The sequence below is a fragment of the Rhagoletis zephyria genome, unplaced genomic scaffold (assembly GCF_001687245.7).
Source record: "Rhagoletis zephyria isolate East Lansing unplaced genomic scaffold, Rhagoletis_zephyria_1.1 Rzeph_scaffold_10839, whole genome shotgun sequence".
NCBI classification, from domain to species: Eukaryota; Metazoa; Arthropoda; class Insecta; order Diptera; family Tephritidae; genus Rhagoletis; species Rhagoletis zephyria.
The window spans coordinates 1-14,282 of record NW_016167916.1 but is presented as its reverse complement, the minus strand read 5'-3'; the positions used below and the strand labels follow the sequence as shown (position 1 = coordinate 14,282).

General features: G+C 36.0%; 1 protein-coding gene and 1 long non-coding RNA gene across 2 annotated transcripts; one reads left to right on the top strand and one right to left on the bottom strand.

The window, feature by feature from the left end:
- Window positions 1-1,973: 1,973 nt before the first annotated feature.
- On the bottom strand, window positions 1,974-12,800 carry Dgkepsilon (diacylglycerol kinase epsilon). Its single transcript, XM_017632928.1, has 7 exons — window positions 12,410-12,800; window positions 11,642-12,322; window positions 11,475-11,588; window positions 11,203-11,409; window positions 10,967-11,132; window positions 10,758-10,909; window positions 1,974-2,374 (listed from the first exon to the last, which is right to left on the bottom strand). Exons 1-7 carry the CDS (start codon window positions 12,575-12,577, stop codon window positions 2,258-2,260), a joined length of 1,605 nt encoding a protein of 534 aa, XP_017488417.1. The 5' UTR covers window positions 12,578-12,800; the 3' UTR covers window positions 1,974-2,257.
- Window positions 12,801-13,599: 799 nt separating this feature from the next.
- On the top strand, window positions 13,600-14,282 carry LOC108376700 (uncharacterized). The gene is made up of 3 exons (XR_001849275.1): window positions 13,600-13,796; window positions 13,865-14,192; window positions 14,259-14,282. It is a non-coding gene; the product is annotated as an uncharacterized LOC108376700 (long non-coding RNA).

The following is a 14,282-nucleotide window of genomic DNA, read 5'->3' as shown; positions in this document are numbered from 1 at the left end:
CATTATATAAGTTTCAGTATGTACCACGCCCCCTTTTCCAATAACCGCCACTTTTCTACTAAGTATAGGATTGATTTCATATACTATCTTCATACCAACTTCTAGTATTCTACTGCAAACTCCTCTTCATATGCAGTATGAAAAATTCAGTTTGTATGGGAGGTGCCACGCCCCCATGACATATCCATATTATTTTTAGTCTATAACCATGCTTGGAAAGTCGGAAATAGGTGTCCAAAACTTCGTAAAATCGGTAGGGCTGTTCTCAAGCTTTCGAACAGAAAAACCCGGCTTTCAACAAAATTGTATATATTAGTATAGATGTGCCCGTTGTAATAAAAAACGACAGCTAACGAAATAGCTGTTAATAATTTGATTAAGGTTATATTTTTTGTCTTTTTTTCTATCTAGTAGGGATCTACCCCTTTTCGTTCTAATAACATTCACGTTATTCTGTATTCGATAGTAACATCGATAGTAACAAAATATCGATAACAAAATCGGTAAAAATATCGATATCAAAATCGATAAAAACATCGACAACAAAATTGATAAATAATCGATAACGAATTCGGTTACAAAATCGATAAATAAACGATAACAAAATCAATAAAAATTTCGATAGCAAAATCGAGAATAATATTGGTAGCAAAATCGATGACAAAATCGATAAAATTATCGAAAACAACCGATTAATAATCGATAACAAAAATCGATTAGAAAAACGATAAAAATATCGATTATTATATCGATAAGTCCCGAGAATCCCGAAAATCTCTAAAACCCCAAAATAGTTCACAGATTGTGTCTCTGTATATCTACTAATATACTTCTCTCTATTATTACCTATATTTTAATCTTTCTTTCTCTATCTTCATCTTTACTTTTATCGATATCCTTATCCTCATCTTTTTCGTTATATTTATCTTTGTTTTTACTTTTATGTTAATCATTTTCTTCATCCACATATTCCTCTTCACCTTTGCCCTTATATAAGTAAAGTGTTTAAATTTACCTTGGTCTTAATTCTTGCCTTTATCTTTACGCATCTTTGTTTTCGTTTTTATTTGTCCTTTGCCCTTTTCCCTTTCTTTATCTATGTATGTGCCTACCTTTACTTTCATTCTTGTATTGGTCGTTTTCTAAGTGTTATTCTTTAACCTTTTATTAGCAAGTTTTTGTGAAATTAATAACATATGTATATGCATTCAAGAAGCACTTATTTCCGTCCCAACCATTTCCCTTGGACCATTTCCGTTGAATTTGCCAATTTACTTCCAACCAACCAACCGCCGCTAAAGAAGTTTCACTTCAAAAAGTGGACGACGATGGATTCTGTCGTTCTTCTAAGACTACTAAACCCCGCTCAGGAAGTGTGCAACTTCCACCGGGTCCATAGCAACAGGGGCATTAGCTGGGTGGGGTTAATGGGGCATGCGAAGAGGTGCCATGAGTCATGTGGCGACTCTGCATTCCGGGCATTCGCTGGGCACCTCTGCGTTCACTCTGCTCAGGTACGAGTTTAGCCTGCTGCAGTAGCCAGAGCGAAGTTCGGTTTTTGTGGTGCGACTGAGGCAGACAAAGCTCTCACCCCTATTGCGAGTGTCGAATAGTAGCAGATAAACGAATATTACTCGATTATCGATTTTCCATGATATTGTGAATGTCGATTTCTCTTTCAATAAGCGACCATAAACTATTGGCGCTTTCTTATTGAACGAAAAACCGACTTTAAAAATACCACGGATAATCGAAAATCGAGTAATAGTCATACATGGTGAACTTAGCTCAGTGGGTAGACCGCCTGCTTTGAACTGAAGTAGCTGGTTCAAGTTCCAATGAAAATTCTGATGAGCAGATGTGGATGTTTTCCACAAAATTTTTCTTTAAAAAACGCTCAATAAAATTGTTGAATATAATTGTTATTAGGCCAAAAATAACAAAAATAATGTAAATAAAAAAAAAACGCAGAGTTTTGCAGTTAAGTTTAATTATTTTCTTTAATTTTGGTTTAATTTTATGACTATTTAAGAAAGGAGCACTATCTTAATGTACAATTAATAACGAACATTCAAAACAAAATTACGAAATCGATTAAGGTTCAAGGTTTTTTTGACTCAAAATTATTTTTTCCCAGAGAGCGGCGTGTTCATTCAAAGTTTGTAACTTTTCGCGGACCATATTTTAGCGCCCGCCGCCCGCTGGAGAACATTGATATAAAGCTTTAAATGAATAAGTTAAGTTAAAGACGCATGCACTAACATTCCAACTTTAGCATGCGTACTTGACTGCGCGACTGTAAGCGTATATCAGCTGGAGCTTGCATCCACGGCTCACCATCAGATTGCATAGGACATGTGGCCTTTACGACAACCTGAAAATAAAGTATGTTGAAACTGTTTAGGATCTGAATTTTCATATTAGGTCTTAAAGCTAAGGAATCTGTTAAGTGTTCTTACACGATATGTATTTCCATCTGTAAATTTGACTGTTTCGATGCATACATATGTGGGGTTCGGAATCTCATGCAATTGCATGCTTTTATTGCGCATAATCAAATGGAAAAGGTTGAAATGTCTTTGCGAATCATGAAATTTCTTGTAAAATGGCATTCAATCGTAAGTGCATATTTTGCCGTAAATTCATGGTTTTGCATATTTTGCAAAAATTACCTGTTTTTGCATATTTATTGCGCCTACTTTACAGCAAATGCATATTTTTTGCATATTTTTACTTTTTTTTACTAACCATTTAAATTTAGCACAAAATTTCTTGACAAAAAAAATCACCTATAATTTTTTCCCAAATATTCATCTGCATATCTTCTCGGATAGCCAAGCTGCCATTAAGGCACTATTCTACCTCTGTTATAGCTTAAACAGACGGCAGCTTTGATCCGGATCAACTCGGACTTAATCGCGATCAACTGCAGTTAATTCCCGAGTTGATCCGGATAAACGCTGCCGTCTGTTTATGCTTTTAGGTCTCAACTAGTGGAGGACTGTAGGAGACAGCTGGCCAGCGTTGTTGAATTAACGATTTCGTCGTCATTTTCACTTTTTTTTAGCTCAATGACGATTTGACGATTTTTTTGCCGTAATGACGATTTTTTATTTTAGTTTTTCCACTAAATTACATATGTATGTACATATGTAAAAAATTTGTTACAGGAAAACGTAATCCAAAATACAACCATGCATTTATCTAGTTTTGTTCAACAACCGTGCTTATAGTTATATTAAATTTGTTCTAGAACTGTAACCAAATAGTTAATTTGCACTGCTGAAACTGATTTCAAAGAGACAGAAAAGTAGGAGCGAATTTGTTCAGTCAAAATTACAAAATTATCTATCAGTTAGTAAATGCTAATGTTACACTAAGGGTCTTCACATCCATTTTGGTAGATTTGGTAAATTGCTGGTTGACACTCGGTAATTTTTAGTCTGGCAAACTATGTTTATCAACAGCGGATTCGTAGCTTTTTTTCCTAAAAAATTACTTGCAACAGAAAATTTAAGAAATTTTACTTACTCATATGCGTTATGCCTTTCGGCAGCGGGCGGATTTAAAATTGAATAAATATCGAAAAGCTGATTGTAGTTTACCAACTACCAGAAATATTACCAAGCTTCCTTCACGATAATTCGGTAACCGGTACATCGATAATAAAATAATTTTACACAAACAAAATAAATTGGGAAAAATTATCGAACACCGAGTACCAAGCTCGGTGTGAATACCCCTACTTTAAAACTGGATCAAAATCTTCAATAACTTCAAGCCAATTGTAATTTTAAATTGTCGTTAACAATTCTAAATCCACTTTTATTAACCCATATGCAATGTGGGTTCCATTTGGTTTTATAATGTGTGGTTATATTTATTGGGCCGTATGCATAAAACCAAAGCAAATGCTTTTTCCTAAAATTTCAGACCTTTTACTAAATTTGTTCAAATAAATTTAAGTTAAAGGTATGCAATTTTAAGAAAACGCAATTGCTTAGTTTTTATGCATACACTCATTGTATGTAATTCCTTTGTATTGTTGATTTTGCTAAAAAATACAACAAAAGGAATGTTTAGCAAAAACAAAACCGACTTCAATTCTCATATAAAAATTTAAGATTATCGTTAATTTCTTCACGATCCAATTATCGGATCTAAACAAAATTAGTATGGGACAACCCTTGAGGTACCACCTTCGAAATTATCGAAATCGGTTAACGTGGTCCAAAGTTATGCGGTAACATACATAAAAAAAAAATATCCCGACAAACTGATAACCTTCTCCTTGTTGTGAAGTCGGTTAAAAATTTGACGATTTTTTGGCCGAAATGACGATTTTTTAAGATAAAGTGACGATTATCCAGCGAAAAGTTATGCGGTAACATACATAAAAAAAAAATATTCCGACAAACTGATAACCTTCTCCTTTTTGTGAAGTCGGTTAAAAATTTGACGATTTTTTGGCCGAAATGACGATTTTTTAGGGTAAAGTGACGATTATCCAGCGAAAACTTTCGGCAACGCTGCAGCTGACCTATATCTCTGATCAATACGAAATTACCCTAACACGAGTCCCCGGCATTCGNAATACAACAAAAGGAATGTTTAGCAAAAACAAAACCGACTTCAATTCTCATATAAAAATTTAAGATTATCGTTAATTTCTTCACGATCCAATTATCGGATCTAAACAAAATTAGTATGGGACAACCCTTGAGGTACCACCTTCGAAATTATCGAAATCGGTTAACGTGGTCCAAAGTTATGCGGTAACATACATAAAAAAAAAATATCCCGACAAACTGATAACCTTCTCCTTTTTGTGAAGTCGGTTAAAAATTTGACGATTTTTTGGCCGAAATGACGATTTTTTAAGGTAAAGTGACGATTTCCAGCGAAAACTTTCGGCAACGCTGCAGCTGACCTATTCTCTGATCAATACGAAATTATCCTAACACGAGTCCCCGGCATTTACGGAAACGCGACTGAGGGCGAACTAGCAAGGTGCGACTCCGCACTGAATGTGGCCCAGGGAGATTTAATTAATTAATTCCAACGGCTTTTTACCCTCCATTCCCGCCCAATCGACACGAGGGGCGCAGTCCGTATGACGGACGGAACTTTTTGTTGTTTATTTTTTGGTGCCGAATAGTGGAAACAGGAGTTCGTTAAGTGTCGACTATTAAAACTATTCAGCTACAGAATCAAATTCATCAGCTGATTGGATATGCTAAAGATAGTATTTCAATTATTGAGAGTGGAAATAATAGTTTTCTTTATAGCAAAAATCGAGTCCGATATGTCAAACGTGCTGGAGTGAGAGTTAAAATCTTGACAAAAAACACGGAATGATTCGCTTAGTTCAAAATTAGTTTTGCATGGCTTCAAAAATAGAGGTCGAAAGTGTCTTGACACTCGAGAGGGAACATTAAAATTTACCTCAGCCAGAAGGGCCGGGCAATTAATCAAGCATGTCATTAGGGGTATTCTCTGAGTCTTGCAAAGCCCTTGCACGGTGCACGGATTGCACGGTTTGCAAAGCTGTCCCATACGAAAACCGGTTTTAACCGTGGAATCCGTGCAATTTGTGCACCATGCAAGGGCTTTGCAAGACTCAGAGAATACCCCTATTAATTTTACGATAAATATTATACCTAGCATTTCTCTACGAGTTGCGAGTGTAGGCAAATTTATGAGCTTTAGACGACTTGTGTAAGGGGGGGATTGTAATCTGAATCCCAGTTAAAATTACGCAATGCAAAAAGCAAGAATTGTTTTAGAATTGATTCAATCCTTTCTGAATTAACTTGGTAGTGGGGATTCCAAACAATAGATCCGTATTCTAGTGTAGGTCCAACTAAAGTGATAAAAAGAGCTTTTGTAACATAAGGATCTTTGAACTCTTTTGACCATCGCCTTACAAATGCAAAAACGCCTTTGGCTTTATTGACTGTAACATTAATATGATGGTTGAAATTGAGTTTGGAATCCATTGTGATACCAAGATCGATAAAAAAACCTGCTCCAGATTATAATTTGATATTGAATAAACAGCTGGTTGAACAGCCCTCCGAGAGAAACACATAACTTTACATTTTTGAAGGTTTAGTGGCATATAGTTTGCATTACATCACCTAGCCACTTTGCTCAGATCCGCTTGTAACAAAGACCTTTCTTCGATAGAGGACAATGTTTTAAAAAGTTTCACATCATCGGCATACATTCAAATTTTTGAATGTTTTATTATAGATGAAATATCATAAATGAATATCTGGAACAGAATCCTACCAAGGTGGCTTCGCTGAGGAACTCCTGAAGAAACTTTAATGATGTTGGAAGAACAATTATTAACAATAACTCTTTGTGTTCTATCAGAGAGGCCAGATGAGATCCATTGAAGAAGACTGGACTGAAAGCCGATTAGGTAGAGTATAGGGATGAGTAACGAGTGACATACTTTGTCAAAAGCTTTTCTGAAATCGGTGTATATTACGTCTGTATGAGCATTTTCTCTAAAACCGTTGGATACATGAGCTGTAAACTCCAATAAATTAGTGATAGTAGATTTTCCTTTAGAAAACCCGTGTTGAGATTGTGAAATTGAAGAAGATATAGAATATGTCAGCTGATTAACAATAATTTCTTCGAATAATTTGGGGATGGCGGAGAGCTTCGCTATGCCTCGATAGTTTTCTATAGAGGACCTGCTGCCGTTTTTGTGAAGTGGTATTATGAAAGACTCCTGACGGAAAAAAGAGTTGTTAAAGGCTCGCAGATGTTCTCAGCGCAGTTTTTAAGAAAACAGGTTGGAATATGATCAGGCCCAGGCCTAAATGACGCTTTTAAGGTTTTAAAATAGTGTATAACTTCATCGGAAGATATTACTGGAATATAAGCAGAGTTGATTGGACAAAGCTCGTACGGATAGTCTCCACTTATAGGGAAGTCTACAGAATAATTGGACCTAAAGAACTGGGCAAACATGTTGGCTATCGCTAGACACAGTGTTGCGATAATGCAAAGCGGACCGAGAACCATGTAAAAATTACCGCAATTAGTCACTTGAAGGCCAAGCAGATGTGGAATCATACAGAATTACCCGGCAGTTCAGGCTGTCCTACGACCCACTTAAAACCAAAGCACTCTTGGGATTGAGAAAAGAAGATACCTACAAACTTACTGCAGTGTGCAACTGTCCCCACGGTTGCCAGCCGTCCCATTTAAGGCGGGACTGTCGCGGATTTAAGAGCTATGTCCCGGTCCCGGGACAATACCTGCCGGGACACAAAATTTCCCGGTTTTTGGTAATAAAACAATTTAGAAATCTAAATATAGAACTGTCCCGGTTAAAATGAGTGAAGTACAAAGCATGTTTGATATATATTTTTTTGTTTGGAAGAAACTACCTGCAAATGAATTCCCAAAGATCAACCCGATTTTTTTCCAACTCCAAACTGGGACTTTGTTATACTAAAATGCCAACTTGTATTCAAATGTATTGAATTTTCCAGAGTTTTGAACGAAGACATTTTTTTTATGTTTTTTGTTGTAGTGTGAACAATATTTTTATAAAAAATTCGCGGAAAATTTTAAGTAAAAAATGTTGCATACATTTTGAAAAATTCTCTGTGCCAATAATTTAGTGCGGCACTGTACATACATACATACATATAGAGAAATTTATAATTTGTTGTGATTTTTATTTCAATTGTAGTAACTGTTTTAAATAATTTAGAAATATTATCATTAAAGCTTCGTTTTGTAAAAAATTTTATGTAGAAATTTTCCTTTTTTGTTCAACAATTTGATTGAGCTTGAGACCGTTATTAATGAAAATTTTTGTGGAAAATCAACGGCAATCTACTGTTTGGAAGAATTTATAGCTGATATTTCGGAGATCACCACATCTCCTCATCAGACTTCTTCAACCGCCGTGACTGGGATATGAACCAGTGACCTCGGGTTACATAACCAATGGTATACCCACTGAGCTAAGTTCGCCACGTTAACTATTGTTACTTTTTCCTCCTTTTCATATTTAGGGGGTTGTTCAATGTCTGGTTAACACATATCGGAGGTAGAAGCTCCGGTTAAATACAACGACTGCTTTATCGATCACATCTTATATGCATGATGTCGAAATAGTCGATAATGATGTTTAAACCGGAAGTAGGGATGCAAACGATGCATCGATATTTTTGAAACATCGATAATATCGGTTCAAACTTCGTGGTTGCCATCGATGTTTACAATCTCCTAAAATCGCTAAATTGACGATACTTCGATGCCAGTTTCAGCGATGTTTTAACATCTTCCAACATTTTTTGACTGGCCATGAATTTTATTGCTTATTCTTTTGAGGAACATTCAGAAATTCCGAGTTTACTCTTATCTTTCGCTACTAAAAATGCTTACTTAGGGCCGTTTGCCACATGTCTAGTTAACGCTAACTGGAGGTACATCCTTCAGTTAAGCACGTTAACTGCTTTATCGATCACATGTTATATGATGGTGCAAATGGCCCTTAGTCATTAAACAAGGACCGGGATCCCGTTGAAATTTCACCGAAATTGGGCCCTGGAACTTTAGGCTCATCGAACTTACGACGCACAGTGTTTCGACTATATGGAGGCAGATAGAAAAAAAGTCATGGTGATAGTTAATAAAAAAAAAAAACACCAGTTCGACTTAGAGAGGGAAAAGTAAAAGTCACAAATACCACATTTCACATTATTTACTCACTCCCCTTCTTCACGAACGATACATTTCCAAAGAAATACGGGAATCGGCGCGATACCGAGTAATCAGTTAAGTTGCCTTTGGCGATTAACCCATTAAAGAAAATTTTTCTTTTTCAACCATAATCCATTATTTAAATATCGTGGAATATTCAGGTGAAGGTATTTATCATTTATTTGGTACTTTCCTATTTTCTTACCAAAAAATTTGCTTTGAAATGTAGATGCTAAAGATTATTAGTAAAAAAAAGTGAGTACCGGTCCGAGGTCTTGAAATTAGACAAATTTTTAGAGAATTTTATGTAATTTTAGAATATATAATTTGATCTTTGCGCGCGACTTTGCAAATATATGTGATTTTTGATTTTCAAAATTTTTGATTTTCAGCCTCTTTTTGCATAATTTCGCGAAAAGAATTTTTCGAACAATGAAAAAATCTCACCCAACATTGGAAAAAAGCGAGTATTTGCACCTAAGTCAATTTATAGTATAACCTTTGTTTTCTGAGAGTGAAAAGCAGGAAACAAAAATTTACCAAAATTCCATCACATTTAACGACTGGTCCCACATTTTTTGTGATTTTTGGACGTTATAGTGATCCAATCTTCCCATATTTCATATTGAGGTTTTTCTAATAAAAAAGTGAGCACAAACTAAATTTCATCGAAATAGGATGAAATCTAATGATTCCGCCCACAAGAGTAGAAGGCGTGGCAATCGTTCCATCTTTACCAAATTTCATAATTCCCTATTTCTAAGTAAACCTAGAGCACATGTCAAGTTTCAGTGAAATTGTTGCCGGTTTACTATTATTTCCACCTGCCTCCATATAGTCGAAACACTGTGTGACGGCATGCATTTCTATTCTATTTATAGGAAGGGTAAAGGAGTGGTAAATAAATACAGGGAAATACATCCATATGTAAGTATATTTCTAATTGAATTACAGATAGTTTGAATTGAAAAGTATTAAATCTTCCTTTTAATGTGACTACAACCTAACAACTTTTGAAACATCGGAAACCATCGATATATCGATGTTTTTCTGGCGATGTATTTTAGCATCGATATTAATTTTTCCGATGCATCGAAACATTGATGTATCGATGTTACTCCCCAAAATTTGCATCCCTAACCGGAAGTAGTGATAACCAGACATTGAACAACCGGCCCTTAAACCCAAAAACAAAAAAAAAATAATTTTAGGGTTGTTCACTCTCGGAATCGGTGTGCCATCGATGCGAATGTCTAATTAGAGCCTGACCTTCTTCGTCCAGGTGGTGAAGAGGGTCGCCGTTGATTTCGTTCCGGCACTTTTTAAACAGGTGGCCACCCTCTTCAGGCACCTCAAAAATATTTTAATTGTGTTTCTGTAAGCTCTTTCTGTACTGTATAGTATTTTAAGCGTAAGACTTTTGTATAATTTAACTAAATTTTACTTTTGAAACAGGTGGCAACCCTCCTACATTTAGCTAGAAAATACAACTTATTCAAAACCATTTCTTTTGATACCCATATTGGGATAATTCGTTTAACTTAATAAATAATTTGAATTTGATTTTCGTATATATGGCAACCCTTTAAAAGACTAAAACCATACTGCACATCTGCAGTTCAAGCCCTTTCATGTGACACCTCATTTTTTAAAATCGAACGAACGATACAGATTTTATGACGTGATGTTAAATATTTAACGCAATCCTCTGCGGCAGAGAAATTTTGAATTCGATTTTCTAACGTGTGGCAACTCCTTTCATGGAACTAAGGCTATGGTGTACACCCGAAGGACAAGGCCTTTCATGTGACACCTCATTTTTGAAAATCGAACGAACGATACAGAGTTTATGGCTTGGTGTTAAATATTTAACGCAACAATCTCCGAACTCGATTAAGAAGTTTCACTTCAATAAAAAAATAAAACTGAACTCGTATTGAATCCTGAACGTCTGCTCTGAATACCATTTAATACCATGAAATTTAAAAAAGGGACAACGTAGCCTCTCGCTGACTTACTCGTATTTGCCTAGCTTGACCAATCCGCACAGGTTTACTTATGCCACACTGTAGTTGAGCCATATGGAATGAAGATACAAGACCGAAAACTTCCATAATACCATCAGAAATAGAGTTGTCTATCTTAGCATTTGAATCTGAATTACTGAGCTCTGCAAGATATATTAGTACACTCTGAAAATGTTATTGAAATCTCGATTAAAACATACCACAAAGTTTGCAGCCTGCTCCCCAAGAATCAATGTTAAGGAAGATAATCGATTGCAGTTCAGGCAGCTCGGCAAGATGACCGTCCAAATACAGATCCAACTTTTTTTCAATTCGTTCACATTCACGTTGTACTATTTGTTGAGTACCGAAACCAAAATAAATTAGCTACAATTACAAAATGCAACTAATTTAATTTTTTGGTTTTTGATTATTTTAAAATCAACTCTTGGATTACCTTATTAAAAATACGACTACTTAATACGTAAAATCGAGATTCTCGGGTTTTATGAAAATTATAAGTGACCAACGCATCCACTCCAATACTGAAGTAGTTATAAACATGTATCGTTTTGATTGGATGTCGTTGAATAGGCAGTCTATAATGTAGTCTTTCAACTTGTAAGTCGAAACGATCTAAATTTACTGATCGGGCCCGCTTAATCTTAAAATATAAACAATTTTTAAATTTTTGGAATGTTTTAATATAAGTGCTAAAAGCAAACATACATTTCTGAGGATTGCAACCGGATCTAAACTTGCAGGCGGCTCTGGGCCCCAACCCATCACTCTTGAAAGATCGTTACCTGTTCCCAATGGCATTATAGCAACAGAAGGTATAGGCTACAAATATATGTATTTTATTCATTTTGAGCAAAAATATTCAAATATGCTACCTTTATATTGAGAGCGTGGATTGTGTTTAATACCCAACCGACAGTGCCATCTCCTCCTGCTACCAGAATGCGACAAGGCCTTGGAGTAGCCTTCGCTGCCCATTGCATGGCATCTTGAGGACCGCGAGTACCCAGTTCCATTACTTGCAGAGGGTGGAGATAACCTCGCAGCAAAGATACAACATCTGAACCTGTACTGCTTCCAGATTTTGTATTAGCAATCACTATTAAAGGCTCCCAACTTTCAATGTTAGGTGGTTTAATGCCAGCTAAATGTAATCGTACCGACTCGCGAGTGCGCGCCGCAACAATACAATACGGTGGAAAGATCATGTCCCGAAATTCACCCAAATCACACTCTGATCGTGCATCTATATTTTTATAGCAGTTATTGTGATAGCAACGATGACACCATGCACATCGCCAACCAAATAGGCCTGCGGTGGCGTGATAATCGATTTCGTCCCTACATGCAACGCAGACTACTCCAACGGGCAGGTTGCCACGAACCCATAGATGACGCATCGATTTTTCATTTCGAATCCATTTATCTTTGCAGCGATAATTGTTGTCTATTTCTTTGGTGCACATATTTGCGGAATGAGAACAAACACCACAGCAATCACAGAAGAGACCTGCCGAAGAGGTCAAAAGGATCTCACATGCATTGCAATAACAGACCTGTAGAAACGCAAAATACTTCAACTAAGCAATGTTACTTTTATACAATTATATGTAGATACAGTCATCTGGATATTGTAAACTAGCCTTTTCGAGTAGCTTGATAGATTTCCAGCTATGTTTCGTTTTCCTTGGTATGAAAATTACGTCCTCCAGTAATAAACTGCGACAAAAAGCGAATAACGCACATAATGCTAGTAGTGATCCAATTAGCGCTTCGGAACTTAATTCAAAACTGGTGAGTTGAATACTCATGTTCTTGTTTTTATTTTACACTGCATTTGCACCTTTGGACACTTCAAAAATTAATTTTGAGGAAGACTTAATGTTTTTGTTTTTTCATTCCGATTACATTAAAAACAACGGCGAATTTATACGCTTTGGCAAAGCGAATTTCACCTTGTATAAATTCGCTTTGTTGAGGGTGGTGTTCAAAGCGAATTATATGTACGCTGCAGTTATCAGATTAGGTTCGTTACGCACGCTATAAAAATGGGTATTAGAGAGCGAATGCGTTCTACTTTTGGATAGTAAATTTCTTCTTCGTGCCCGAAACCGCCCGGACTAGGTTTGTTCCACACACTTTCCGGGCTGTTTCGGTAATTAGGGCGTAAAAATAAGTTACTCTCTCACAAGTGTTAAGAATAGCTTTGTTCCAAACGCTTTCCGGGATGTTTCTTTAATAACAGCGTAAAAATAAGTTACTCTCTTACAAGTGCCAAAAATGTGTCAACATTTGTCAAAAGTGCCCAGAGCGTGAGGAACGCAAAAAAACACATTTCGGGCCCGGAATCAGCAAATCGGCTCTAAACAATAATTTTATGTGTATTTATCATACATGACGAATAAAATTAGCAAAGAAATACATTTCTTGAAACTTCTCTGGTATTTTCCATTTCCGCAAAAGCTGTTATGGCAATTTCACTTTTTGCACATTTGCGCCCGGAAAAAACTCCGGGCTGTTTAGGGCATGAAGAAAAAGACATTTACGATCCAAAAGTGGAACGTATTCGCTCTTTATTACCTTTCCTTCCTTCCTTTTCTTTTGTACGTGTTTATTAATATATCTGTACTGTGATGTTTTCGGAGGGTACTAGCTCTTACTGCCAATATAGAAGTATTACATATATGAGAGGAGCTCTACATGTACATTGGTAACTAGGTAAAAAGTTCTGTAACAGATTTTGGATCGCTTATTAAAAAATGGAAACATATATTTTTGAATCTTAAGAAATCAAGGCAAATAGCAAAATCGGCTAAAAACGGCTATTTTTTTACAAAGCGGCTAACAAATCGGCTGCCGGCTAAACCGAAATTTCTCGGGCTGTTTGCTATCGCAACCGACTAAATCTAGCCGGCAAACGGCTGGAAAGGCAACACTGTTGGCAAGTTACTAGATATTTCTTGCTGGAGGATACGAAACACAACTTATGTCTTACTATGTACTGGAATAAACTAAAAAATATTAATAATTGTGAGTATTTTTCATATACATTATTTTTTCGTTATTTGAAGGCCAAAATCTTACTTTTTTGATTTCAGAATAACTCAGCACAATAAAAAAGATTACTGATTGATCATTTTTCTGAACCAAAGTACTCTTGTGTATACGTAGTACCGACTTTCTTTCATTTCCGACGGATGTAACCACTTTGTAAAAGCATCGGTACGCTTACGAGCAGGAATGGAAGGAAAAGTTTCGGCTATTTATGTATTTGTATCTATGCTATTAGTTCGTCGCTAACGCTTAGCAAAAGTATAGATTCGTCGGATGAAATAATTATATCTATACAAAGATCATTAAATACAAATAGCGTGAACCCTTGACAAACTTTGTTAATGCTTGCAAATTCGGAAAAGAATAGTACAGGTATACAATATACAAATTTTAATACATGTGTATATAATTTCTACTATCTGTTTATTTTTTGATTAGCATCACAGAGCTCTGATAATGGTA